Source organism: Ambystoma mexicanum, chromosome 3p, assembly GCF_040938575.1.
Source record: "Ambystoma mexicanum isolate Mex_15411 chromosome 3p, UKY_AmexF1_1, whole genome shotgun sequence".
In the NCBI taxonomy this organism is placed as follows: domain Eukaryota; kingdom Metazoa; phylum Chordata; class Amphibia; order Caudata; family Ambystomatidae; genus Ambystoma; species Ambystoma mexicanum.
This window is the reverse complement of record NC_090925.1, coordinates 707,166,819-707,193,154: the sequence shown is the minus strand read 5'-3', so window position 1 is coordinate 707,193,154 and position 26,336 is coordinate 707,166,819. Positions and strand designations below refer to the sequence as shown.

The window sequence follows — 26,336 nt, the reverse complement described above, 5'->3', positions numbered from 1 at the left end:
TGAGCTGGCTCACTTCCCAGCCTTTCAAAAAGCCCCAAAAAAGTACACGCTTGGGGTGAACATGCGCAAAAAATGTAACAAGCGACTTCCAAAAATAAGTGCCATTGAGCAAAAACCAATGCAATAACATTAAAAATAGTACTTGGCAACTCCAGTCAGAATGTGTGATCTGGGGGAGGGTGCCATAGTGATCTGCAGGTCAACCTGAAAAGAATGAATTGCCTGATTTGCCGACACCTCAGGTTAGCCAGATCTCTGTTTTGTCTTGACTTCTGCCCTGTCCCTGTGCTGTGGGCATGTGAACTGATGGAATGCTGATGTGTGATTGCTCCCGAGTGTTCCCTGAGTGTCAGTTCAGAGCTCACTGCCTGATTGAGTGGGTGCCGGTGGACGTCTTCCCAAGCCTTTACCTAAGAACTTGCCTGTAACTTGTATTCCTTGTCATCTGGACTTGAGTAGAGAAGTCACTCACCCCTGGTCTCAGCCTTCCTTAAGGACACAAGGATGTGGACCCAGCACAGCTGTAAAAGCTATTCAAGCGTGGTGTCTGCCTGTCCCTAGGCCAGTGCAGCCATTAGCGGCGATCTACCAGGCCAGTGAAACCCAAAGATGCATTAACAGCTTTGTGATGTCAATGCAGTGCTTTTTAAAATGGCTTCTAATATGTATGTAATTGGTTATTTGTAACGCGCTTAATACCACAGAGGTTTCATGCGCGGACCCGGGATTCGAACCTGTGTTGCTCTGCGTCATCTTGCATCCAAGACGAGTGCGTTGCCACTGCGATATACTACCCGTGCCAATAAGAGCTGTAGCAGAGTTAGGTTGGAGCCAAGTGACTTGGCAGTGGTTGAGTGCTTTGACGAAGGTGCAGGCCCTGATTCTTCTTTGGCAGACACCTGTGCCAAAACGAAGACTGAGATCGAAAACTATAAACCATAACCAGCTGGGTCACCTGGCGAGTAGCTCATGCGAGTGCTGAAGATTCTTCCACCTATGCGTGCTATCCTGGACTCCAAGCCTTGCAGATTCGCATTACCGTGCATAGCTTGAGCAGTTTCTGGACCATTAAGGGCCTCAGGTTCGCAAACCATGCTCCCATTGTCTTTCCATTGATACGAATGATTGTGGCTAGAACGTGGGTGGTGGAAGCTGCACTGAGATGTGTAACAACACGCCATTCACCTCAGACTGAAGGCTGGGTAGCCAGGTACGCAGGTGCAATCTTTTACAATTTGAATACCCTTTCAATGCCCGTAGCCTAAAATCTGGGCTGCGGCACCCACTGGGAAATTTGCCAGTTGGATCATCCTTCTGAAGGTACTGTCGAGTGGTGAGGCTCTTAAATTGAGCATCCCGTGCTTGCCAATAAATGGATAGCAAGCCAATGCCTGCAACACTGTGCCCAGGGCTCTAATTGGATTGAGCAATCAAGGAGGGGGCCTAACGTGTCGCTAAACAATATCTGGTGGCAAAGCCTAAAAGGGAGTAGCCGAACAAACGTGCTCGGGCTCTTTTTGTTGCCTTTTTTTCCTCCCCGTTTCCGGTATAAAAGCAAGTTAAAATATTTCTTAAAGGTATATTACAGATTATTAATGTGCAGTCAAAATATCATCTAAAGTAAGTACATGTTGCAAAAACGAAACTTTGTGTCAAGATTATACTTCTCATCCCTTCAGTTTTAGAAAACAAATCTAACTTCCAGCATCTGTAAACAATTCCATCCTCCTTCGACGCAGCCCTTTTGGCGTCGGCCATATTGGTGCAGCACGTTGGCCACAGGGCATTTTAGGCACGCCCAATAAGGCGCAGGGACCTATCCGCGCCGGTATGCTATGGTTTCTTTAAATTTTGTCATCCTGAGCACTAATGAATGCAATGGTTTGGATTAAAGTACATTTAAGGAATACATGAAAGGCGGGTCACAGCAACCTATTTGTGATTGAAGCGTTCAGTTAAATGAGAGCTCTATCAATGGGATTTTATTTATTTATTTATTACATTTGTTACTCGCCCAGACCCGAGGGTATCACGGCGAAATTTCAGGTGAATTATAGCATTTTTATACAGTGTTATAGTTACAATCATATAAAACATATTTTATACTGAATTCCAATAAATCATGTGATCAAATTTCTTATACTAAGTTACAATCGGTCAAAGTAGCAGGTCACAATTTGTTTAAACATTAGTTGCAGATCTAGAGGTGACCCCGGAGATACATGAGGCCATGGGGACTACATTTAGTGTTTTGGTTCAAAGAAAGGCGGTAAACCAGAAGCATTCTAGTACTAAGGTGGAGTAGGACTGGTTGAGGTTAATATTTGTTGAATAACCAAGTTTTCAGTGCTTTTTTGAATCTTAGTAGGGAGTCCTCATTTTTGATGCTAAGGGGTAGTGCGTTCCAGTGCGATGGGGCTAGAACTTTGAAGCTACTTCCTCCTGCTCTACTGTATTTGTATTGAGGAACTTCCAAGAGGGCCAGTTTATTAGATCTCAGTGTCCTACAGGAGATGTTTTTCTTGATGATGTTGTTGAGGTAGCTAGGCGCTTTGTTGGTGATGCATTTATAGACGATGCTGAGTGTTTTGAAGATGATTCTTGCTTCAATTGGCAGCCAGTGGTTTTCTCTTCTGATGCTAGATATATGTTCGGGTTTCTTTATACCTAGAGCCGCTCTAAGGGCTTTGTTTTGTAATAATTGGATTTTATTTAAATTGGTTTTGGAGGTTCCTAGGATGTTTATTCAGGGGGACCCACTTCAAGGACAATTTTCGGAACCTACTGGGGCTGATCCCAGACTAGACCCAGCCCACTTCAAGCCCTTTTTGTACCCATTATTACACTTTCAGACAGATTCATAAAGGCTGGGTTTGGATATCTGTGTTCCGCTCCAGTTCACAGGCTCGAACTGCAGTATGGACGGCAAGGATAACTGTAAGGAAGGCATGGTATCAAAGTAAGACAGATACAAGTGATCACAGTTCAAGGGTGTTCATTGAACTTTTATGGGCGGTGTGAAAAACACCTATGTAACCCTAAATCTACGATGGGAGCAAGCTACGACCATCAAATAATAGAAATACAGTCCTTGTGGAGTATAGTCAAATAAAAAGGGCCTATATTTTTAAAAAACGATTGCCAATCCTTACCGCTATGCTCCAAAATAGTGTGGTGTTCACAAAAAGAAAAAAGGGTTCACAAAATGATAAGTCAGTATGTTTAAGGTGGGGCTTCCCTTGCCCACGTTTTTAGCATGGGACAAGGTGGGTCACTTGAGCACAGCACACTCCTGGGCTTCTCCAGCACGAGGTCACAGTTCCCTTCTCCTATATCAGTGCCTTTTTGTGCCCCGTCTCTTTTGCCTCAGAGGGCCTGATGTTTTACAAACAATAAAGAGAAAAGGTTCCTTCCTCCATATTTACGTCAGGCGATTTACTCCTCGCACTGGATTCCTCTCTTCCAGGTTCAGATCCCCAATATTCACAATCAGTCCCCCTCTTCCGGGCTCAGACCATTTTCGACACCAATATCTTCCTGGGTGATGTTTGCTATTCACCCTGGGATCCCCCTCTCATTTATTTAATTTATAAGGCGTGCAAGCAACCCTGAGGCATTGAGGCACTGTTACCGGTACAAGTCAAGAAGTGGAGATGTGTCATACAATCATTGCGAGTCATGTAGCAGGCATGTGATAGGTGAATTTACAGAATGGTAGCAAGGTTGCATTACAATGTCATACAATCAAGGTGAGCCATGTATCGGGGATAATGGGTGCATTTACAAAATAGTAACAGTTGCATTGTAGTGGGGTTGTTCATCTGGAGTGGCTGATTAGGTGTTGAGCTGTGTTTTTAATAGCTTTACCAAAAATCCAATAGGACTTCTTAGCCCTCAAGGAGAGAGGGAGGTTGTTCCAGAGTTTTGCTGCAAGGTAGGGGAAACTAGAGCCTCAGGCCTTGCATCTCTTTACTTTGGGGTTGAGTTGATTAGTGTACGGGCTGACACAGGTCTTGTGGAGTGAACTTTAGTGATTATTTGGGTGTGATAGGGAGGCGCCGAGTTGGAAAGCCACTTGTGGGCAATGGAGAGAGTTTTAAAGGTGATGCACTCCCAGATGGGGAGCCAGTGCGCTTCTCTCCTGGCTTAGGAGATGTGTTCTCTTTTTGGGATATTAAGTGGTACTCGCAGCGCGTTGTTTTGTATGACTTGGCATTTGTGGATGTTTCCCACGGAGGTGCCTGTGAATAAGGCATTGCAATAATCTATCTTAGAGCCAATGATGGCGCTGGCAATGGTAAGGCAGTTTTTGGAGAGGAAGGGTCTGGGGGCATTGAGTACCTTAGTGGCATAAGCTGCTGAGGAGCCAATAGCGTTTACTTTTTGGGTTGTGGTGAGAGTGGCATCAGGATAGACTCCTAGGGTCTTAACCGAGGTTGAGATGGGGATTGAGCAGTTGTCTATCTGGAAGGCAGTGTAGTGAGTGTTGAGGAACTTGAGGGCATTGGGGATGCCGACAATTAAGATCTCTATTTTGTTGCTGTTAAGACAAAGATGGTTTTCTGCCATCTAGGTCTGTATTGTGGAGTAGATATTGTTGAGGATGTTCGATGTATAGTTGCCTTTTGAGTGGGATCAAGATGTGGGTGTCGTCAGCGTAGTTGGTGTAAACTATGCCAAGGGAGTTCAAGATATTGAAGAGTGGGCTTGTAGAGATATTGTATAGGGTAGGGGCAATGCAGGAGCCTTTGGGCACACCACAAGTGATGGGTGAAGGAGAGGCATTAGCAACCTCCGAGAAGACCCTCATGACCCTTCCTTCCAGGAAGGATGTGATCCAGGCAGTGGCTTGAGGGGATAAAATTGGCGTGTGTTGTGGGGTGGTGACAGAGACCAGGTCGAATGCGGCGGATAAGTCTAGGAGGAGGAGCAAGGCAGAATTACCATCATCCCTGATTACTTCTAGGTGATTTTTTAAATCCAAGAGAGCAGATTCAGCGCTGTGCCCTGGGCGGAAGCCAGATTGTCGCATCCCCAGGATGTTGTTGTCCTCTAGGAACTGTCGAACTTGCAGGTAGGCTGCCTGGTCCAGGATTTTTAGTAGGAAGGGATGTTGGTGACTGGCCTGTAGTTGGCTGGGATGGCTGCGCCAAGAAATGCTTCTTTAGGAGATGGAGGACCCAAGCTTTTTTGAGGCCAGCTGGAATGAGGCTATTGGCGAAGGATGCACTTATGAAGGCTGTGAAAAATGGGCTAGCAGGTCAGCACAGTCTTTGACGAGGGATGCAGGGCATATGTCGCCTTTGCATGTAGAGGGTTTCAAATTTCTGATACATTTTAGACCTTTGCTTTCTGAGAGGTCTCTGAAGAAGAACTGATTGGTGGCGGGAGGAGTCAGGGGCAGAATGCAACTGTTGCTCATGGTGTTGGGGTCACTGTTGAAGGTAGCCTGTTGTGCAAGGATTTTCAAAGAGTCAATTTTGCCTATTAGAGCTGCTTGGATATCAGACCATCAAGTAGTGTCTTTAGTGATGCTGGTGAGGGCGTGTCTGTGATTCAAGTTCTCTGTAGATAGTAAAGATTTCTTTCTCATCGGACTTAGCATGGTTGACTCTGGAATTGAATGAGTTTGATTTAGCTGTAATAGTGGCGGATTTGTACTGTTTGGCTATTTTGCAGAACTCTCTTTTCAGAGTAATGGTGGGATTCTTTAGCCATGCTAGCTGGGGTTGTCATTTCTGATCGCGTAGTGCTAGCAGGTCGGTGGAAAACCAGGAGTTAGAATATCTGATTGTTTTAGCTTTGTGTGGAACAAGAGGGGGCAGTGGTGTTTAGTGCTTTGGATAGAATTGAAGAGTAAGTATCTATTAGAGCGTTTGGGTTAGTCGAACAGGTGCTTGAGGCCTGGGGTGTTTAGCAAGGGCAGAATGTTATCTCTGGGGAGCTTCCGAGAGCTATGTGCTGTAGCTGGGGGTAGAGGGTTGACTGTAGACTGTTTTGAAAGGGAGTGGGATGAGAAGTGGATGATGTTGTGGTGGTCAGACCACAGGCAGTGTGTGATTGCACTGGTAGAGACCGTGCAGTTGTGGTCAGCAATTCAGTCTAGAATGCATCCTTTCTGTGGGTGGGAGCTAGTGATATGCTGGCAGAAGCCTATGGTGTCTAATGCATCGGATAGCAATGTTGCTTGCGGGTCGTTGGGGTCGTGGAGACCCAGATTAAAGTCTCCTAACACAATCACTTTGGATGAGGTTTTTAAATTGTCCTGGAGAATATGCAATAGGTTAGACTTGAAATTGAGAAGGGGGCGAGGCGGTCGGTATATGAGGTGAAGTGTGATGGTGCAAATGGGTGAGGAGAGTTTGAGTGAGAGCAGGTCAGTGTTACCATCGGTGGAAGTGGTGCATTTTCTGAGAGGAAGAGAATCCCTGGCTATCAAACTCCACCTCCTCTGGAGGTAGGTCTGTCATTCCGGAAGATGTGTAGCCTTGGGGCATGGCTAGGAATAGGGCGGAGCCACATGCTTTGTGAAGCCATGTTTCTGAGACAGCTAGGGCATCAACGTTGTGGGAGTTTATAAGGTTGTTGATGTCTAATGCGTGTGCAGGTAAGGAGCGAGCATTGATGAGGGCACAGGCCAGGAGGGGCTGAACGGCAGGACTTAAGACTGCTCAGGGTCCCTGATTAAGGGAGGTTAGGTGCGAGGGTGGGGCAGGTGCCTGTTGTCTCAGGGAGGTTTTATTGGGGGGGGGTTGTTTGGAACGGCTGCCTCAATCTCCTTTCTGATGTCAGGTGAAAGTGTGAGGTTGGCCATGGTGTGGTTGGCAGGAGAAAGGGAGGTTGTAGGGTGGTCAAGTAGACAAGGGGTGATGTTGGGGCTGAATTTGGAGGCGCCACAGGGGTTGCCATGTGGAGATAGTGTGTTCTGTCTAGGGCTTGGCACTGGGCTAAGAGTTAGGTTGCAGACATAACCCTGAGGGCTAGGTGGTGTTACCCTACTGTGATGGGGGGCATGGTTGATATAGCTGGGTGGCAGCAATGTGTCAGGTGTACACATGGTGGTGTTTATGGAGCAGGGGAGTAAGACAGCAAGTGGTTGTTGTTGATAATTGGAGGGGTAGCAGGTGCGTGTTTTAAGTCTGGAGTCCCTAGAATGCAGGCTTTGTGACAGGGTGTGGTGCAAAATATCCAGAAGCAGGAACATAACCTAAAGTTGCAGAGCGCTGACCGCCTGTCAGGTGGGGGTCAGGTGTATAAGGTTCATTCTGGGAAGGGTCAATGCTTGTGAGTTTGGGCCAGCTGTTGATGTGAAAGGCTGGGGGGACGTGTTGTAGGGAGCCAGCACCTCAGAGGGAGATTTGGGGGTTGATGGCGGCTGTCCGATGTGATTTTCGTTTGGAAAATGGGTTTACCGGGCATTTGGGAGCAGTCCATTGCAGTCAGTGATAGGGATTTAGTAGCTCTGTTGAGGTAAGGTGTAACTGCACCTCCTGTCTGATCTGCATGCAGATGCTGTGTGCTTACGCGCACAGCGAAGATTGTCGGGTTATGGTTTCCAGGCCAGGATGATCGCGCTATGCTGTTTAGCTGCGTTCGTCATGCTCGGCGTGTAGGTAAGTGGCGGTTGTGATCAGGGCTTGCGTGGGGGCTATAGCAGTGCCAGGAATATGAATTGTAGTGGACCTGCAGAGAGTAGGCATGGCTGTGCTCGAACTGCACATATTGTGAAGATCAGGACTAACGTCGGGGGCTTCTCAGACATGAGGGCAATTACAGGAGCATTATGTGCACGCCGTGCATCGGGACCGGCAAGAATGAGGAAGCATGTGGGAGGGGGCAGAGGGATGACTGAGTGGCAGGATAGTCGTGCATAACCTGTATGAGATTTCAAAGTACTGTCTAACAGGCATGTTGTAACATTTTGATGGTCTGTGCCTGAACGTGCACGTGGAAGGTAATCTGGGGACTGTAGTTCATGGATCAGCAATTTCAGTGGCAATCTCGCATTTTCATGGTGACTAGTGCGTAGGAGCGTTTTTGGAGAAAGGGGCGCTGGCCTTATTTCAGGCAACCCATTTGGGCTGTAGCTAGCATAATGGTTTTCATTTAGTTAAGTTTGAACTGGCAAGCATCTGTCGGAAGAGTTGTGCTGGCGTTGGCTAACATTGTACACTTAAGTAGCCATTATGTGATGCATAGTAGAAAAAGTAGTGCACTTGAAGGTACCTATGGGGGTGCAATGGGATCAATGTGTGACAAGATACATACTCTTACCGGCTCAGACCCCCTTTTACACAATTAGTCCCCCTCAGCTGGGCTTAGACCTATTTCAAGACGTGGGTGAAGACTTTCGAATATACACAGTCTACAATATCTTCTGGGGTGATTTTGCTATTCACCCTGGATCCCCCTCTGCTGAACTCAGATCCCCTTTTCCAACAATTAGCCCCTCAGCAAGGCTCAGACCAATTTCAACATGTAGGCGAACTAAGACTTTCAAATGTGCATGGGATTGCACTCAACCTGTTGCAGGACCACTTAGAGTTATCTTTTAGTAATCTTTTACACACACTGGGGTACCAAAACAAAGACCTTCGAGTGAGCCCTCACGTGTTGCTGGACCACTCTGTTTCTGGTACCTTTCTTGGTTTCTTAAAGTTCAATCGTACACAAGTTCTTTGTTAACACAGTGTTGCTGCTTGCAACCTTGAGCCTCACACAGCCTGGCTTGCTGTCAGCTTCTCTTGGCTCACCGGCTATGCTGAGCTCGTTTTCGTCAGTTTGTTGTAGGAGTCAAGGGCGGTACCACAGTGGCAATATCTTCTCCCTGCCTTGGCCATCAATGCAGGAGGGCCCTGTGTACCTCTTCGACAAATGCCGCATTGTTCGTCAGATGTTATTCCTCTGCTTATGTGTCTTTGCCTTGAGGTTTCCTGAAAGTCACAATCCTTTCTTAAAAAGGGCAATGGCAATTCCCTCCTTGCCATTCTCTCAGGTTTCGGCACCTTTCTCCTTGATTTAAACTGCCATCCTGGAATAGCTGCTTCCTTGTGTGTTTGTCCTCGCTTGGTGTGTTCTTTCGTGCTCTGCCGTTTATCCGTGTTGGAAAGAATGATGGTAGTCAGGTGTGTGTAATTAGCAGTAATTGCCCGACTCTGCCTGACTCTTGTGTTGGGACATGTCAGATATACGGCTCTAGTGTTAGTCCATTGTTGCTCACGATGAACTGCCTGTGAGAAAGTGTTTGTGCTGCAAAAGGGGGGTGGGAGGGGGATTTTCTTGATATCCTTTGATTGTAACCTGCGATCACACAGGCATTTTAAAGCTATTCCCACAACTCCATTGGCTATCTCACCGGCAATGAAACCATAATCCGCACATCTAGATCACCTCAACACGTGTCCAACTTACACAGCAGTCTTTACAACATGTATAAACTACATGGTCAAAATGTTAAAACAGTGGAAGAATTGTCCCTCTGCCCGACCCTTTTCTGCTCCCCCATACTCTCCATTACCCCTGCATCCTTAATTCAAGCACCATACCTGGGTCCATTGCTTTAGGTGGGCTGGGATAGCCAGGTCAGAGCCCCGGCAGTCTCTGAAAGTTGTGTCTCAGACGAGGTCCTGCTGTGGCTCCCTAAAGTCCCCAGGTAACCCCAGCCCACCAGGCTGCTAGAAGCCAAGGCCTTGTTCTAAAGCCTAAAGCTCTCGCGTATAAGGGAAAAAAGCTTTGTTTTTTCTTTCTGCTTTCACCACCCCCCCGCCAGGCACCCCTTTGCGGTGATAATCACCATTGCACCCAAGATACGAGAGTGGTGATTGATGTAAGGTGGTGTCTGGCAGGGGGTTGGGCTGCAATTAAGAGGCATCACTAACCTGACCTGAATGCCACCTGTTAGGCCCCAGCTGGGGCTAGTATGGGGCATGGCCAAAAAAGGGATTGGCTGAACAGGTGGCATTCAGGTCAGGTAAGTGTTCCCTCTTAATTGTGAGCCAAGCCACGCCCCTTTTTAGAACCCCCCCCTATGAGTTCTCCTGCTCGATTTTCCATGCCACTTAAAGCACTGCCTGAGTCCTTCCTTTTCTCCCCTCCGCCCAACATGACTGTGCTTTACAACAGTTCCAGCAAGACTGAAGAAAGCACAATGAAAGAATGTGCATTTAAATGACCACCATTAGTGTGCTACTGTCTCCTGCTCAGCATGCAGCTTTATGCAGCCGCCCGCTTACCCACCATTCGCATATCTAAGAAACATGCCCATGTCTATAGCCGCACACACCCTCCCATTACCTGCAAACACTGCTGCACATACAGCAATTTGCAGATGCCTGCCGAGCTAGGGTTTTTGATTACTTGGAAATGGGCTTCATGTCCCAAGCAGTCTATTGAAATAAACACAGCCAATCCAGCACCTGCAAGATAGTGCAATTAAATGCAACACTGGATTGTTACCGGCAGGGGCCAGGTCCAAATCCCCAGCAGGGGAGAAGTTAAAAATATAAAATAAAAAACACAAAGGTGGCCTTCTCTACCATCCTGGTACTGTAGTCCAGGTCACATAAAGTAAGGGAACGATGACAGTTTTCGGTGAAACGTAAGGCAATGTTGTATCCTTGAGTCCCCACCCACTCTGACCTCTGTGTATAAGGACTTTACTTAGGCTTCTTGGATCACAACCCAGTCCACCTATTCGTTTTTGAAACTTTAAGGCACCCCAAAACACTTTTGTGAAGGGCTGCCTAGTGCAAAACAGTTTGCCACTTAACAAGTAGGCAGGTTTGCTATGTGAATGACCCTGCCTCAGTCTGTTGTGCCTCTTAAAGCATTTAGCCTCATTCTGCCATAACACTATTTGCCTTTTAGATGGGATCTTTACGTTCGCGATGACCCTTCTTACCCATCACAGACCATGTGTAGGCCCATTTCAACATGATGGTTGAGGGGCCCCAGGCCCCAGCTTAGAGCAAAAATAGTCTGAGGCACCCGTGGGGTGCATACATTACAATGGCGACAAAGGAAAGGTAATTGGCAGCCGATTATCACAAGACGGTGAGCCAGCAGGGCGCTGGAACACTAAATTCCGACTGAAGAGCTCTAAGCCCTTCTTGGTCAGCAGGTGGCTGAAGTGGAGGAACCAGTGTCAGAAGGCAATGATGTGATAACACTTCTGTATATCCTGTGGGAAGAGAAAATGCAGATTGTAAAGTTAGCTCTGCAAAGCACACATTTTAAACCACAGAACGAAAATGGAGAAAGGAATATATTGCGGTGTTACAAGACTGCTGACTGCAACATGGGGGTAGTTGCTGGGAGGAGAGGGGTGGCCCTTAGCTCGAAGCCCCCTTCATTTTAAAAGGTGGAAAGGCCCCAATGCCATCCCTGACTGAACTTGACGTGTGAAAGAGTTTCCCCCAACCATGACTGCCTATAAGAGTTGAAACTGATGTGATGATTCGTGGGATTCAGTCATGTCTTCCTTGGGGAGCCTTTCCTTGTGAGGCTTGGGAGGTGAGCCCGCTACATGATGCCCTCACTCGTGTAGAGGCAAGCCGGACGTGACCGGGGGAGACCCCCACCCTTCTCACCCCTCCTGGTGACAAGGACTCCCATACCGCACAGGTACTGCCTAAGTTACTCTTACTTGGACCATCAAGAAAAGAGCAATGTTTTCTGTTTGCAATTCATACATTACCCACTAGAGGACGGTGTTTCATCAGAGATGTTGTCCTGTCGCAATGTTGTACCAGTGTAACATTTTTTTAAAAAAAACATTATTTAGGATTCAGAGTCAACCTCTTGGAGGAAAAATAAATTCCCCGGTGAGGCCTTTAGCAACTATTTGAATGTTTAAATAATGTTACAAAAACACTCAAAGCAATAAAAATTAAAAGTTGATGAGCTGCAGGCGTCCGAATAAGCGGCATATAGACTATGGAGGCTCCACTCTGTTTAATGTAAAAGGTTCAGAGGCCCAAGTAACACTAATACCACTGTGGGTACCAGGGCTATGCAAAGCTACCAAAACAAGCATTGGAAAAGACTACCTTTTGGATTTTGTGCAGGCAACTCATTTAGACATCTCCCAGCGACCGCAGGGGCAGTTTGTGTGGCGGAAGGGGGACGACTCCTGGTGAGGAGAGCAGAGCATGAACTCTGTCGCTGCCAGGGCCTATGTAAATCAGGACGTATTTATACATAACCAGGCTGTGGCAGGTTTAAAGAATAGCCGGCCTCAGAAAAGAGTCCCATCACTGTGTTCTCCCGGCCCTATTGCTTCCCTGCACTAACTATGATGGGGAGTGGAGGCTGTTGGGGCTGCAAACCTGCAGCACCAGACCTGCCGAGCCCCCCGGGTTTAGCTCAGACATTGTGTTTTTACGCTCGTATACAGGGCAGAGCATGGAGTCTCCAGTAATCGCAGCAACTCTGCCCACTCCTCCATGTGATTTGCTAAAAACAGACCACTAGCGGCAAATCCACAGGGAGGTGTAACACAGAGTGGCACGCACATCACATCCATATCTGGCGTCATGACGAATGTCTGGCTTTTTTTTTTATTCTATAAAAAATGTGGGCAGGGCAGGTGGGGTGCCTCTTGTGTTCAGATGAGTGGAGTCTTGTGTGGAGATGTGCGTGACTCGATGCCACGCACATCTCTGGGCTTTTAATTTTGAAATGTAGGCAGGCCTGTGTAGCTGTGTAGCATGCCTTCCTGTTGCTTATCTTCTTCCGTCTGTCTAGGCCTGGCTGAAGATTTGTTGGGTCCATTTCAACATTTATTTAGTTAAACATTTATAGCAGCGCACTTAGCCCAGGGGGAATCTGGGTGCCAGTTACAGAGAAAGGACCTTCTCCTCGCCTCTGCAAATCTCACAGTTGATTGTTTGGTGTTCAGGGCCCTTGGGCATCGTCAGGGCCCTGAACTCGCACACCGAATCGCCCCAGCTTCTGTCTATCCTCAGCACTTGCCTGGGCTCACCCTCCACCCTTGGAGGCTCGCACTTGCCATCATTGCACTTCACCTGTTGCTCACCCATGAGCACCCCAGCACCTATCCCATTCCCTCTCCCTTCTGCACTTGCACGATCAAAGCATAGCAGGTTCTCCCCCCCCCCCCGCCCTCTCACTGTATTTAATATATATATGTTTCTTATGTATGTTAATTGTTTCTCATCCCTTGTCCCTTTCCTGCTGCCCTGTGGGCGCTTTGAAACAGTATTTACTTCCTGTATAAGCACCTAACGAACAATAAATACATAAAATAAATAAGTAGTACAGGGGGGATTATTTTTCAGACTCTTTCTGAAGATCTGGTAGGAAGGTTCTGCCCTCAGGTGGTGGGGGACGGGCAGGGTGGGAGATTGTTCTGAAGGGTGGCAGCCCTGACTGGGTGAAACTAGCTTCTCCTGATCTTTTGAGATTATATCTCGGTATCTCCAGGCGACGTTTGAGGGCGAAGCGCTGTGGTCTTGTGGGGGCTTGCGTTTTGGTTGAGAGATGCTGGCGTGTGATTGGCTAGGCATTGGTGGGTGATAGACAGAGTTTAAAATGTTACTCTGTCCCGAACTGGGAGCCAGTGGAGGGCTCTCCTCGTTTCAGATACGTGGTCGTGTTTGCACAAATCAGTGGCGCTCGGAAGCCCCTCCACCACACGATGGTTGAGGGGGTGGGGGGGGTTTGCTTAGAGCAGAATACAGCCTGAGGCACCCGTGGGGTGCACATATCATCATCCTGTTATGTATAATGCACAGAGCACTTTACAGTAGAACACAGTTCTATCTCTCAGAAAAGCTGCTAATATCTGGTGGCATGCGTGGCCTGCAGAGGCAGGAGTCCCTACGGTTGCAAACTTCCAGATGTAAATGGTATAGAAAAATGAACCAGTCTTTGACTGGAGCTGCTGTAAAAATGTGGAATTCACTGCCTACTAAACTACGAGTGTATTCTGACTATTTGAAATACAGAAAAAACCTGAAACTCTTAAAAACCATAAACCCTTCTTGGTCAGCAATCGGCTGATGTGGAGGAACCAGTGTTAAAAGGCAACCAGGTGATAACACTTTGGTATAGCCCGGGCAAAGTGACAGCCTGGAAGGGCTCCAGCAAATACAGCTTGTAAGGCGAGCACTGCAAAGCGCACATTTAAAGCCCCAGAATGAAAGGAGTGTGTGAAGGAATATATTGCTGTGGTATACGACTGCTCATTGGCAACATGCCAGCAGTTGGGGGGGCCCCTCAACTGTAATGGTTGAACGGCCCCCACACCATCCCTGCACCCGACTACCCATAGCTCGCAGGAGCTCATGGGAGGAAAGTTAGCAGGACAGATCCCTGTGGTTTTCAGGCCCGCAGAGCTCCCGCTTCTGCTCCCCATGGTAGCACAAGAGCCTGTTAGAACTGCTTGTGGGGGGCAGGGCTGGCCTTAAGGGCAGCAGCGCCTTGGGTGAATTGGCGCCCCCCCCTCGCCCTCGGTGCCCCTGGTTAACAGGGGGCGGGCGGAAGGGGGGGGCGTGCCAGGAGGGGCCACTTTTTTTTTTTAAACTCCTCGCTCCACGAGGAGGTAATGGTGTGAATAGGGCGCGTTAACACCCCATTGTCATTGAATGAGCCCGCCGCCGCGGGTTCATTCAGTGACAATGAGGCGCCTGCCACGCCTTCTGCCCCTACGCCAGCTCGGGGGAGCCCTTGAAAGACTACTCCTGGAGCTGGCGTGGTGGGGGGACTAATGGCGCATATAGCTGTTAAAGGCACCCGCGGTGACGGGTGCTCTTAACAGCAAAAGGCTGCCTGCTGCGCCTTCTCCCACAAAGGCAGCTCGGGGGAACCCTTGCAAGACTCCCCCGACCTGGCGTGATGGGGGCATATAGCGCCCTGGGGGTGCTTGGCGGCCCGGGCGGCAACCCGGTTCGCCCCCCCCCCCCCAAGGCCGGCTCTGGTGGTGGGTGGCCCAGAAGCAAGTAATGTACAGTGGACAGAAACCCTTGCCTCCCCTCTGCATGATGTCTGAACTCGGAGCCTCTTCTTTCTCTACTTCCGGTTCAGGGAGCGGCAGCAGGGGAAAGCACGCTGCGCCACAGCCTTTCCGTGTGAGAGGCTTGAGGATGTGGTTTTCGTAGGACCTCACGGCAGAGACCACGGACAGTCGGCGCCTCTCCTAAGATGGAAAAGCACTCTAGTGTGTGCCACGGAGAGTCACGGGTGTGGCATGATGCAAATGGGCACACACTGTACCAGTGACTGCCCGAAACATGCTGCAGGCAGTGTTAAGATCGAAAGGCAAAAAGCTACAGTGCAGGTTGTGGAAAAAGAGTACAGTGCGCACCAGACGGAGGTGGCGAAATGCCAGTGGCTAGAGGGCGTTAAACAAGAAAAGGCCTCTATTTACAAGAGAAATGAAAGTCGAATGAGTAGAAACGCAAAATTAAGTGAAATAAGAGACTAACAACAATACACAGTGAGAAAACTAGTGTAATATAAAATCTGTTCTCTCCCCGTTTCAACCGTTCAGAAATAAAAAAGGCGACATTTGTTGAATCTGCATCTCGCTACCTGCCACCTGTAATAGTGCGGAATGTGGGCTTCTGGGTGCTATATAAGTGCTCTGACCAGCCTGACTCTCCGGGTGGGTGAAGCTCGCATCGAATTGGACCGAACGAAGATGCATTGTAAAGCGGTCTTGTATAGCTGCACCTTTGCCATCTTGGCAGCCCCCTTGCACACGGCTGAGGACGAGGGGTGGAAAACCAGAGGTGTTGATGTTCATTTGTGGAAGAAGGACCCGAGTCCTGAGCGCCGATATGGTTAGATGTGGTTTGGCGATAACACTTGGCACTGTGTTTTATCCGGAGGGGAGAGCCCACATGAGCGCGTGATTCCTGTGTACACCAGGGCACGTGTGATTGGGCTGAGACAGGTGTGTTTCCCCCGCAATAGAAGCAAAGTTGCATCACCAGCTTTAACTCTTGCCACGCCTCTCACCTGACCCACATCCGGTTCCTAACTAGCCAGAGGTTGGCGTAGGGAGGGTGTGATCCCAGATTCAACCTCTAATCAAGGCTGTACCAGGGTACGCCCTGGACACCCTAAACATAAGGAGCAGAGCATACCACGGACACTCTGGCTAATACTGTAGGGCAAGTACTGCAGTAATGAGGAATGACACTGAAGTGAAACGCTATCCAGTGGTTTTACCCAGATTTTTCTCTTGGAGGCTTTTTTTTTTTTTTACCGACATGTTACCGAAAAAATACTGTTTTTAAAACACAAATTGTTTTAATATACATATGAGCAGTGGTGGAAATGGAAAAAATGTGGTACCCGGGTGGGGAAGGAGTTGGAGAAGAGGGGGCGTGGTCTAGAGGGGGCGGGGTTGGTAGTGGCCAGCCGATCAGATAAATACTTAAAAAAAAAAAACCCACAAAGGCAACATTGCCCACCACCCTCTACACTTACTTGCGTAATCGGAGCCTTGCGCTCCGGTCCCGGCGCTCTTCACATCATTTTTCAATGGGAGATTGGCTGCGCACGCAGTGCGGATATCCTGCTGAAAAATTATGAAAGCCATTTGCACCCCGGTGCAAACCCCAGGGTGCAAATGGCTTTCCTGCCCTGCCAGGGGGGCAGACATGGCCTTTAACAGCCCACAGCCAGGCCTTCGCTCGGGCTGGCAGGCCGTTAAAGGCAATGTCCTCCCTCCTGACGGCATGAAAGCCTTATTCCTCTCTTTATCCTTTTTATTCTTTTCTTCATTCACCACTCTTCATGCATCTCCTCCAGATCTATATTCTGCCTACATTGAGCACTTCTTACTCACAATACACTTTCCTGCTCTCACCACCCCCTCACCGTACCTATTTACCCACACCCCACAATCCCTCTTTCCTCTCTACAATCTTTTTCCCTCTTTCCCCATCTGCCTCACACTCCACTGCCTGTCATCTACTCCCACCCCACACTTCCTTTCCACCATCTCCGCTCCACAACAGCGAGTGTCTCCACCAGCCTGTTCTCCATAGGTCCCTCTGTCGCCTTGGGCCTCTGGTTCCTTGTCACAGAAGCGTTTTTCTTTTCTTCCAGAAGGCTCTGGTTCTGGACCAGGACAGCACAGTTCTGACGGACCAGGAGGTGGCGCTGGAGAACAGGATCAGCTTTGAGTAAGTCTCCACTGCACCCTTTGGCGGGAGGGCGATGGGGTGGTTAGGACCTGCACTGAGCAAGCAATATTAGGAGCCGCTCTATGGCGGGATGAGTGGGAGCTGCGCTGCGGTGGGGTGAGGGAGCCGCGCTGCGGCGGGGTGAGGGAGCCGCACTGAGAAGGATTGAGTGTGGGTGACACTTTGAGGCATGGTGAGAGCCATAATGAGAAGCATAGTGTTGAGGTTTGAGAGGCACAGATGCAGGCGGGATGCCCCAGAGGGTTCAGACCATTTCCAGGATACTGGCTGGAGGGAGAACCCAGGTGTGTTTGTGTCCATAGCCTTGCAGGGATTTCACGCAAAGACCAAAAAGACAAATCTGCACCTGGGTCTAACCCCACTTTTTAAAAATAATACGCTGGCACCCGGATGGGGGCAGTGGTGTGGTGAGGGTGTTCATCTTGGACTCAGGCTGGTTTAAAACGACAGCCGAGCGAGAACATTTGTGTGTGAAAATCAGATACGGTCATTCCAAGAAAAGCATAAGGAACTCTAAAAATTGACCTTAGAATGATTACATGCTTTTTTACATGAATACCTCGTTCATGGCGATTGGCCCTCCTCCACCTCAATATTGTACATGGGAAAGGCGTTTTGCCCTACGACGACCATATCGGCCTTATCCCAAACAAATGCAAGACGAAATGAACTTGATACAACAAAGATGGGCGAGAACGAGTGAACTCACTGCTAAGAGACGCACGCGAGTACAATATACATGAAGCAGAAATGCATTCACCATGAAGAAACACGAACACTAGGTCAAACATGGATTTAGACACACAGAATATTGCTTGCACCACATAGACATCAATAATATAACATCACCAATGTATACGCTGGAATGCAACACGACTGATATACATATATAGCTTGCTAAACGAAGAGATGCAACAGCAATGAGTGGCCATCTTGTATAAAATGGATGGCGAACTTGCATTACAATGAATGAAAAGCCTTGAACCTGCAGGGAATTTGCACTTGCTGAATACGTTGAAATAAAGGGCTGTGCAGGGCAGACAGTAGCTGCGCTGCCCCTTTGCAAGATTTCTGTGAAATAGGGGAGGTTTGAATGGCTCCGAAGAGAACAGAAGATAATTCCCAAGCAAAAGACATTGTTCTTTAATCTAAAAGAAATAATACCTTTGAATGTCAGGTGCCGAGTAATTAGAAGGGCAATACTGTCCAAGGGACGGATCAACTAAGTCTCCGGTGGCCAGAGAGGGTAACAACACTTTTTATTTGCTAAAATTATGGTAAAAGCAGGGTTGACTGATTCAAAACATGCTCTTGTCACACGTGACTTATAATTGGAAGACACTTTCTATACATTAACTCTAGACACCGATAGGCACCTGCCTCGACTCCCCTAAATTCCCAGAAAAGAGGCGTTGGGCAAGACAAAGTGCAAAGCTAAATGCCATGGCTCATGGGCTAGTAAATACGGGATGGTGTCTGCTTCAATTAGAAGCAGCAGCTCCTAGAGTTCGCCCCCGACCCCTCCTATTTTTGCTCATGTGCTGATGACCTGCTAACTGTTCATGGTTGGTTAGATAGATGCCAACCAATGCAATCTCTGTGTGATGCTGCCTAGTAAATGTTGCATTAGCCAATTACCTCTTGCTGGGGTGTCTTTCATACATTTATCAATTTCGGGGTGGTCCAAGGTGGGGCCATCAGATAGTTATGTCCAATGAAAAGACTAATTGTATATGTAGACTATTCCCCTAACTAATCCCCCCCCCCCGTCCCCATTGGTTTTTGGAACTAAGATTGCAGTATGACATCCGCAATGTCGTGGTTTCCCGGTGCACCTTACGATGCTTTTATCAATTGGCTGGTGGGCACATAGTTAATACAAGAGGTGTTTAGGAACTTGGGCCAACCTGGACAAATGTGCAGAGTTGAGCACAAGGACAATGAATTATGACTGGTTCCACTGCTTCATTCTGAAGGACACACAGGTTGCGAAATGGTGATAATGTACATATTCCTCCAAATTGTGGGTAAGGTGGACAACTTCCGAATGTTATGGTCCTCTTAACCGAAGACTTAAATGCCCACATGGGGGACATGTACTGTCTTATGATGGACACCTTTGGTATCCCAAACCAAAAGTTGGGGAACCGCTCTGCGACCAACAAGCCTTGGCAACGCCAATCCATCTGGCCCTGTGTTTCCTTATACACAGCCATCGTATGCCCAGGTACAGCCTCACATGCACAATCGATGCCAATATGACTGGTGTGACATCAGTGCCAAGGTACAGTGAAATACACTGACCTGCTGTCACCCCTGCCCAGGTCCAACCTTATGCACCACTTAAAAGCAGCATATTCCCAGGCGGTGCTCCTTCCTCATATGTCAAATACAGCCTTGCATGTTAGCTGCACACTCACATGCCCACATACTCCAGAAACATGCACATGTTGCCAGTGCATACATGGCAGAATCGTTACACCTTACTGGAAACCTGCACCACAGGACTGCATTTCCCAGAATTCAAAGTGCTCATTCAGTACACATGTTCAAAAATGCCTTTTAGAATGCACTGCTCCTCGTCTTGTAGAATTTCTGTGCAGGAATAGGTTCCATATTGCACTGCAGTGACGACGGTGCAGAGGGCATGCTTTCCAAGAATGCACCCTGCTTCGCAGTTACCCCAGAATTCATTATGCCCCACTCATTACTGATGCCACTAACAACGCTCACTTTGCCTCACTCAATCTACCTGCCCACACAATTGCAAGTCCCACATCTCATGTGCCACCATGTGCAATTTCTACCACACAAACCATTTGCGCATGCATTATCCTGCACAGTAAAGATTCCCACATGGTGGGTGCTGCCCCACAATGCACTCTGTTTCAGAACGTTTGTTCTGTTAGAACGGCATGTTCCAGAATGCACTGCTTCTCATACCGCAGGTAACCATACTAGACCGCAGTGTGGCAGTGTGGAGCCATCCATAAGAAGACTTCCACATGCTTGTGTAGAATAAGCCAGCCAATCGCACTCACTTACCTACAAAAGCCAGTTGGATCTGCCCCGAGTCTTGAAATATGTTATAGTACATTTTATGGGAAACTTAAGAAAATGGCCTTAAATATTAAACCTTATGCAAATTGGGGGAGTGCGAGCATGGTAATAAATAATGTCTCTATATGGAATTTTTATTTTATTTTTTATTTTACTTGAATTTGTAAAGCGCCCACTGCCCTCAGGCATCGTGGCGCTGTTAAGAAGGCTTGCTTGGTTACATAAGTGCAATTAGAGGTCATACATACATAGATGTTGCTTCAGACAATTGCAGTAAGAGCATAACAGTGATTACATGGATTAGTGGGCAAATATATGGTGCCAGCCACATCTTACACGGCGGCAGCTACATAAAGTTGCGAGGTCAGCTTCGGTGTGCAACAGTATGGTGCCAGCCTCATGTTGCATGGTGGCAACTACAAAACAGTTGCAAGGTCAAGAATACTATGCATACATTAGGTGCTACCTGAGGGTTGTATGGCGGCAGCAGCACATGAATGCGTGGTCATGTTTAATGAGCAAGTGCGTGGTGTCCGGCACAGATGCATAGGAGAGAAGCTACACAAGGTGCGTAGTTGGTGTCATACATAGAATAGCATGGGGCCAGTCCCTTAATGGACGGTGGCAAGTGCATACTAGTACATAGGTTTCAATCAACGGGCACCAGTCTGGAGAAAATCTCATGGTACGGCGGGCAACTACATACACTTACTGGGGTGGGAGGAGAGGGGTGGAAGGAACGACTGAGGGTAGGTGAAGTGGGGTGGAGACAAACGGGGGCAGGCGGGGGGTGGAAGAGTGGGGACAAGCAGGGGAGAGAGGAGGGGTGTAGGGGTAAGACATACAGGGGGCAGCAGAGGGAGTGGGGGCATTCACTCACACTGGCGACCAGGGTAGGAGGTGGGGGGCATTCACTCACGCTGTGACCAGGGGGAGGGATGTATTCACTCATACTGTGACCGGGGGGAGGGGGTGGTGGGCATTCACTCATACTGTGACCAGGGAGAGGGGGTGGGGGGCATTCACTAATACTGTGACTAAGGGGAGAGTGAGGGGGCATTACTCTCACTGGCGACCGAGGGGAGGGGGTGGGGGCCATTCACTCACACTGGCGATCGAGGGGAGGGGGTGGGGGCCATTCACTCACACTGGCGACCGAGGGGAGGGGGTAGGGGGCATTCACTCATGCGGATCTGCAGCATACCGTGGTGGACAGGGGTAGACAGGGCCTTTTGTTGTGGACCTTAGGTGGATGGCCGGCTCCTGCCTCCCGGTTGCCCTCATTGGCTTATCAAAGCCAAGTGCAACCAATGGGAGGGGGAGCAGGGCCAACCCACAAGACTGCAGTTGTTAGGTGACAAAAACAAGCAGCCATGATGGAGGCAGCAAACACAGTGAGGCAGAGTAGCATAAAGTAGAATTAAAGTCTTGAATAGCAGTAAAGATGAGAAGCGCTGCTCCTCAGAGTCCATCCTCGGCAGGCGCGATGCAAATGTAGATTTTAGATGCATTTTTGCAAAAAAATGCAGCGCCACACGCGCTAGTTGTAAATGCACTAGGCTTACCCCAGCAGTTGTGTGGCAGCCCCCATGAGGCAGGTGGAGAGCTCCAACATCCGGGAGGTGCTCTGAAGGCAGGAGAGGGCAGGAGAAGTGGCATAGAAGGAGTGGAGGATTGCTCAGATGAAGACCTGGGCTCTCTGTCAAGCTAGGCAGGCATAGGAGTCCTATTTCTGAAGTAGGACGTGTGAACCTTTTGAAAGGTATCTGCTGTCTTTTCCCGGTCTTTACATGTGAAAGGGGTTTCCCCAAGGGGACACCAGGACAGCCGGAAGTGAATGGCCTTTCATCAGGAGGATTGAACCCCCTGTGTGGAAATGTAATCCTGGGATTATGGTAACATGACGTTTTGAAGTGTCCTGTGTACTAGGAAAAAGCTCCCAGGTTCCAGTTCAATTAATACATATGCCAAGAAACGGAATCAAAAAAGGTAGTTGGACCCCGGATCCTTCCCACACTTTCAAATAATCATTGATTTAAGGTAATAATGGGCATATATTCACGAAACCACAGCATTTAAAGTTCAGGTAGAAGGGGTGGGTACTAACGCGGTAGCGTTGGGGGCCAGTTTGTAAAATGATTCTGGGTGGCGCTTTGTAATGTGATCAAGGTTTAAGGCGCTGTCCAGCAGCATTACAAAGACCGCCAGTCATGTGTGCACGCACCCCAGGAAACCAGCCCCCAGCCAAGTCCTGAAATGGCACTGCAGCAACTTATATTGGGTGCAAATTTTGTGGAATTAATAAGGTAAAATAAGAACATTCCTTCCATAAAACTCAGTGTGGCCTGAGGGAGTGGTCTATAAAGCTTCTGTGTCCTTATGACCCACAGAATGGGGCAGTGGTTTAAATAAAAAAAGGCAATCTGCCTGGAGTGCTTACTGTTCCCAGCAACCATGTACAGGAAGTGATGTCAGGGAGGGGCGGGACTTAACAAAGGAGCCGGCCACTGTTGGGTGTGGCCCAGCAAGGTATTTGAGTGGCATTGGCGGTAATTGAGAAAATGATGGGCCACCTCTGTCAATTGTAACCTAGCAAAGATTTTATCCAGTGAGGGGGAGGTGTAGCCCTCCGCTCCCACCTCAGTAAGGTACGGAGCAGGGGTGGAAGTTGATTTGGTTCACAAGCCACGTCTTGCGGGTGTGGTCTGGGGTAGGAGTGTCTTTACCCTCAGGGTTCTCGGTGTGGCACCGAGAGCCCCAGCCCTGGCAGCAGGGCTGTAATCGTGGCATTCCCATGATCAGATGGAGCGCCGTGCCTAGAGCCCTGCCGGCAGCACACTCGCACCTGGGGAAATAACGTGGCATCCCTGTATTTGTAGATATCTGGGTCATATAAGATTTCAGAGCCATGCCGGCTCATATGACCTAGAGATTGGCCAATGGGGGAGTGCCACGGCAGGATTTAATAGGACTTAATGTGCCCTTTTTATATGGTTATATGTTCAACTGTCTTAGTAGGGCAGTATGTTCATGGATTAGCTGTTGAGACTGGCATCACACATTTCTGCAAGCAATATAACCTCTAGCCTGCCAGTGTGTTGGGGACGAAGTGCATACAAAGAACCCAAAATACAAAGAGGGAGACAGAGTAACATTTTGGAAGTCCCTCTTCCCTTTTCATGACCCTTCATTAGGTCCATGGCACCGCTGATGCAAGTAAGGACTGAGAAAGATGCATGGGGAGGTGAGCTGCAGAAGCTGAGGGTGCTAGAGCGAGGTTGTGGCAGACAGATGTTTAGGTGAAGGACAGAGGAAGTCCTCGGCTGTGTACACAGTTGGGCCTGTAATAGGTAGAACCGGGATTTGCTATGTCTTCTGCAAGTGGGCTGTCAGTGGTTGCGGTTGCTCCAGGTTGCATTGCACAGGATTGACCCTAGGCTATTTCTCTCCATGCTGACTATATGAAGTCTGAGGAAAGTTCTGGTTATTGTCCGGACTCATATTTTGTGTGTTTTTCCCCCCCTCTGGCTTAACCCTTCCTCAGCTTGGAAATTCCAGTCATCAAGAAAGTGGTGCGAATCTCTGCGAAGTCTGGCAAAACTGTTCGGGAGGCCCTGCAGCCGATAGCCGAGAAGTATGGCGTCAGTCTCCAGCAGGTGGCCCTGTACCTGGTAAGAGCCTCCCTTCATGGCTGCGGGCATGGTAAGCGCCCCGCGGCCACTTCCAGAAGGAGGCGCGGTTTGCTGAAACCTTCGTGAATGTTTCTCGTGGGTAGCGCTGCGCCTAGCATGGCCTCCTCTGTTTACCAACCCTGTCATTTGATGTATAGGCAATAACTATATTGAGGTGAGAAAGGGGTTATGGACCTGGTAAAGTGTGTTTTGCCATAGCCTTGGCACAGACGGTTGTCTTTGTTCTCATGTGTTGTACCTGTTACTCAAGTTAAAGGCAGTGACTGATTTGACAAATATGAACTACCTTGCACAGGATGTACAATCGACGGAGTTCTTCCATCTCTTTCCTCGCAGTCTGGTTTCTTCTGGTTAGTGGTTTCACGCTGGTTACTCTGCCCTGTGGACGTGAGGCATGTAGTGTGTGCAGTCACTGCGTGGGCAGAATCCCTGAATGACTGGGGACCGCGCTAAATGGTGGGTCTGGTTGGGTGCTGTTGGGCAGCAGTGCCATGCTGATAGGGATGGGAGCAAAGATGGAGCTGAAGACCAGATTGAGAGACGCAGCATTATGGAAGGAGGCTATTGGATGAGAGTTGGCTGTGGTCTTGACTACAGCAAGGGGCCGTGCTTAGGCTCAGTGAAGACTGTGACGGGCTCATCCTGCTCCCCATGATGCCAGTGCTCATCCAGCACCCTCACACCATCTCAGGCATTCCAGGCTCTCCGACACAATACGCAAGGCCAGAAGTTGGATCAAAAAGCTCTGTAATGTTAACACACACCAGTGCTTGGGAGGGCTGCATTCGGTTCTCCTCCCACACCTTCAATGGCACTGCTTTTCTCATTCTGAACCATGCGTCATCAGCTCCATTCAGAATGTATGCCCACCCCTGGGCGGTTCTTATCCTTTCCTCCACATTCCCTTCCACCGCCCTCCTTATCTCGTCTGACAACAGCCGCCATATTGTGACCCTCATGAACATTTGTGTAAGCGTTACTGCAAAATCTGAGGGTCTCAGATCACGCTCTACCTTCATCCGCTTTGTGATATCTTTGTGCTTCGTTTGTAATTCTGCACTTTCCCCCTTGTCCCTTCCCTGCGGTACCCTTTGTAACTGATGTTCCTGGGCAGCCTCCACCCCCTTCTTCCTTTGTACTGACTGGGGGACCACATCCCAGTTGTCCACCATGCTGCTCAACCTCTCCAGCACAGCCCTCACCCCGATTTATATGACAGATCTGCCCCCGCCTCGTGCCTGGTCAGTGGACTACCATCTGCCATATTGTGACAATCTGTAATCTGTATTATTCCACTTTCACTGAACCTTCCAACCTCACACTCCCACCCTATGCCCGTTACAGTATTGACCCTACAATGCCTTTCCACAACAGGTGCTCTGACTGTATCACTGGTGTCTAAGAATGCTCTGACCTTATTTCAGTCCTGTAGTTGTCCATGCAACCCTGTACTGTATCATTACAGCACTCTGAGGCGCTATCTCTGTATTATTCCTAGAGTCACTGAAGACTCAAAATTCCACAAATTTCACTAGTCAAACGTGCAACAGGTACAGTGAAAAACTTTTTTCACTTACCCGTGGTATTGCTGTTTTCTCCAGTCATACACCTCAGCAAGGGGAGCTCCCAGAATCGGCACCACATGTCACAGGCTTGTCCTGCTCCCCACGATATTGGTACTCATCCAGCACCCTCACACCGTCTCTGGCATTCCAGGCGCTCGGCACTCAGACTCAAATAACACACAAGGCTAGAAGTGGGATCAAAAAGTTGTGTAATGTTAACACACCAGTGCTTGGGTTGCTGCATTTGGTTCTACCCCTCCCAGCCTGGCTCATCCTTATGTACAATGCAGAAGTTACATATTATTCTCCTCCCATTAACAGTACGCATGATAACATTTCCTGAACAGGGAGAAAGAAAGCACATTTTGTAACAGCAGATTGTCTTTGCATGGCAGCCTCTAGCAGCCGTAGGACATGAGCCAACAGCATCAGCATCACTCATACTTCTCAGGATGGAGGGCTGTTCTCATGCCGATCTCTGAGGCCTACGTTATTCCACAGATCAGCTGCTGTGCTCGGAGACATCACTTGGCACAGATGTTCAGATGTTAGGCCAGTTCTCAGGCAAGTCTTTAGGCCAGTCCCTTTGTAGCCGATGAATCTCAAAGAAATCAAGAGAGTGCCGAATCAGAAATGTAACATGGAACAAAGACCAATTCACTGCAGTCGTTGTGTGAGGGGAGGACTCGACACCCATGCATCATGCTTGCGATGCAAGCCAGAACCCCCCCCCCCACAAATCAGAGGGACTGTGTATGCAGCCTGATCGGGTGCATCTGGAGGGACAGGAGACTTTGGACAGAGACAGACTCCCCAGGTTTCGATGGGGGTGTGGGCATGGA

General features: G+C 48.7%; 1 protein-coding gene across 5 annotated transcripts in view; it reads left to right on the top strand.

Annotated features, from left to right (window-relative positions):
- RGS14 (regulator of G protein signaling 14) overlaps window positions 1-26,336 on the top strand; it is a 507,547-nt gene that overhangs the window by 419,487 nt on the left and 61,724 nt on the right. For all 5 annotated transcript variants that reach the window (XM_069651538.1, XM_069651536.1, XM_069651533.1 and 2 more), the window contains 2 exons: window positions 17,080-17,156; window positions 23,782-23,908. In XM_069651538.1, the coding sequence (XP_069507639.1) occupies window positions 17,080-17,156; window positions 23,782-23,908 (204 nt within the window). The remainder of the gene's footprint in view (window positions 1-17,079; window positions 17,157-23,781; window positions 23,909-26,336) is intronic.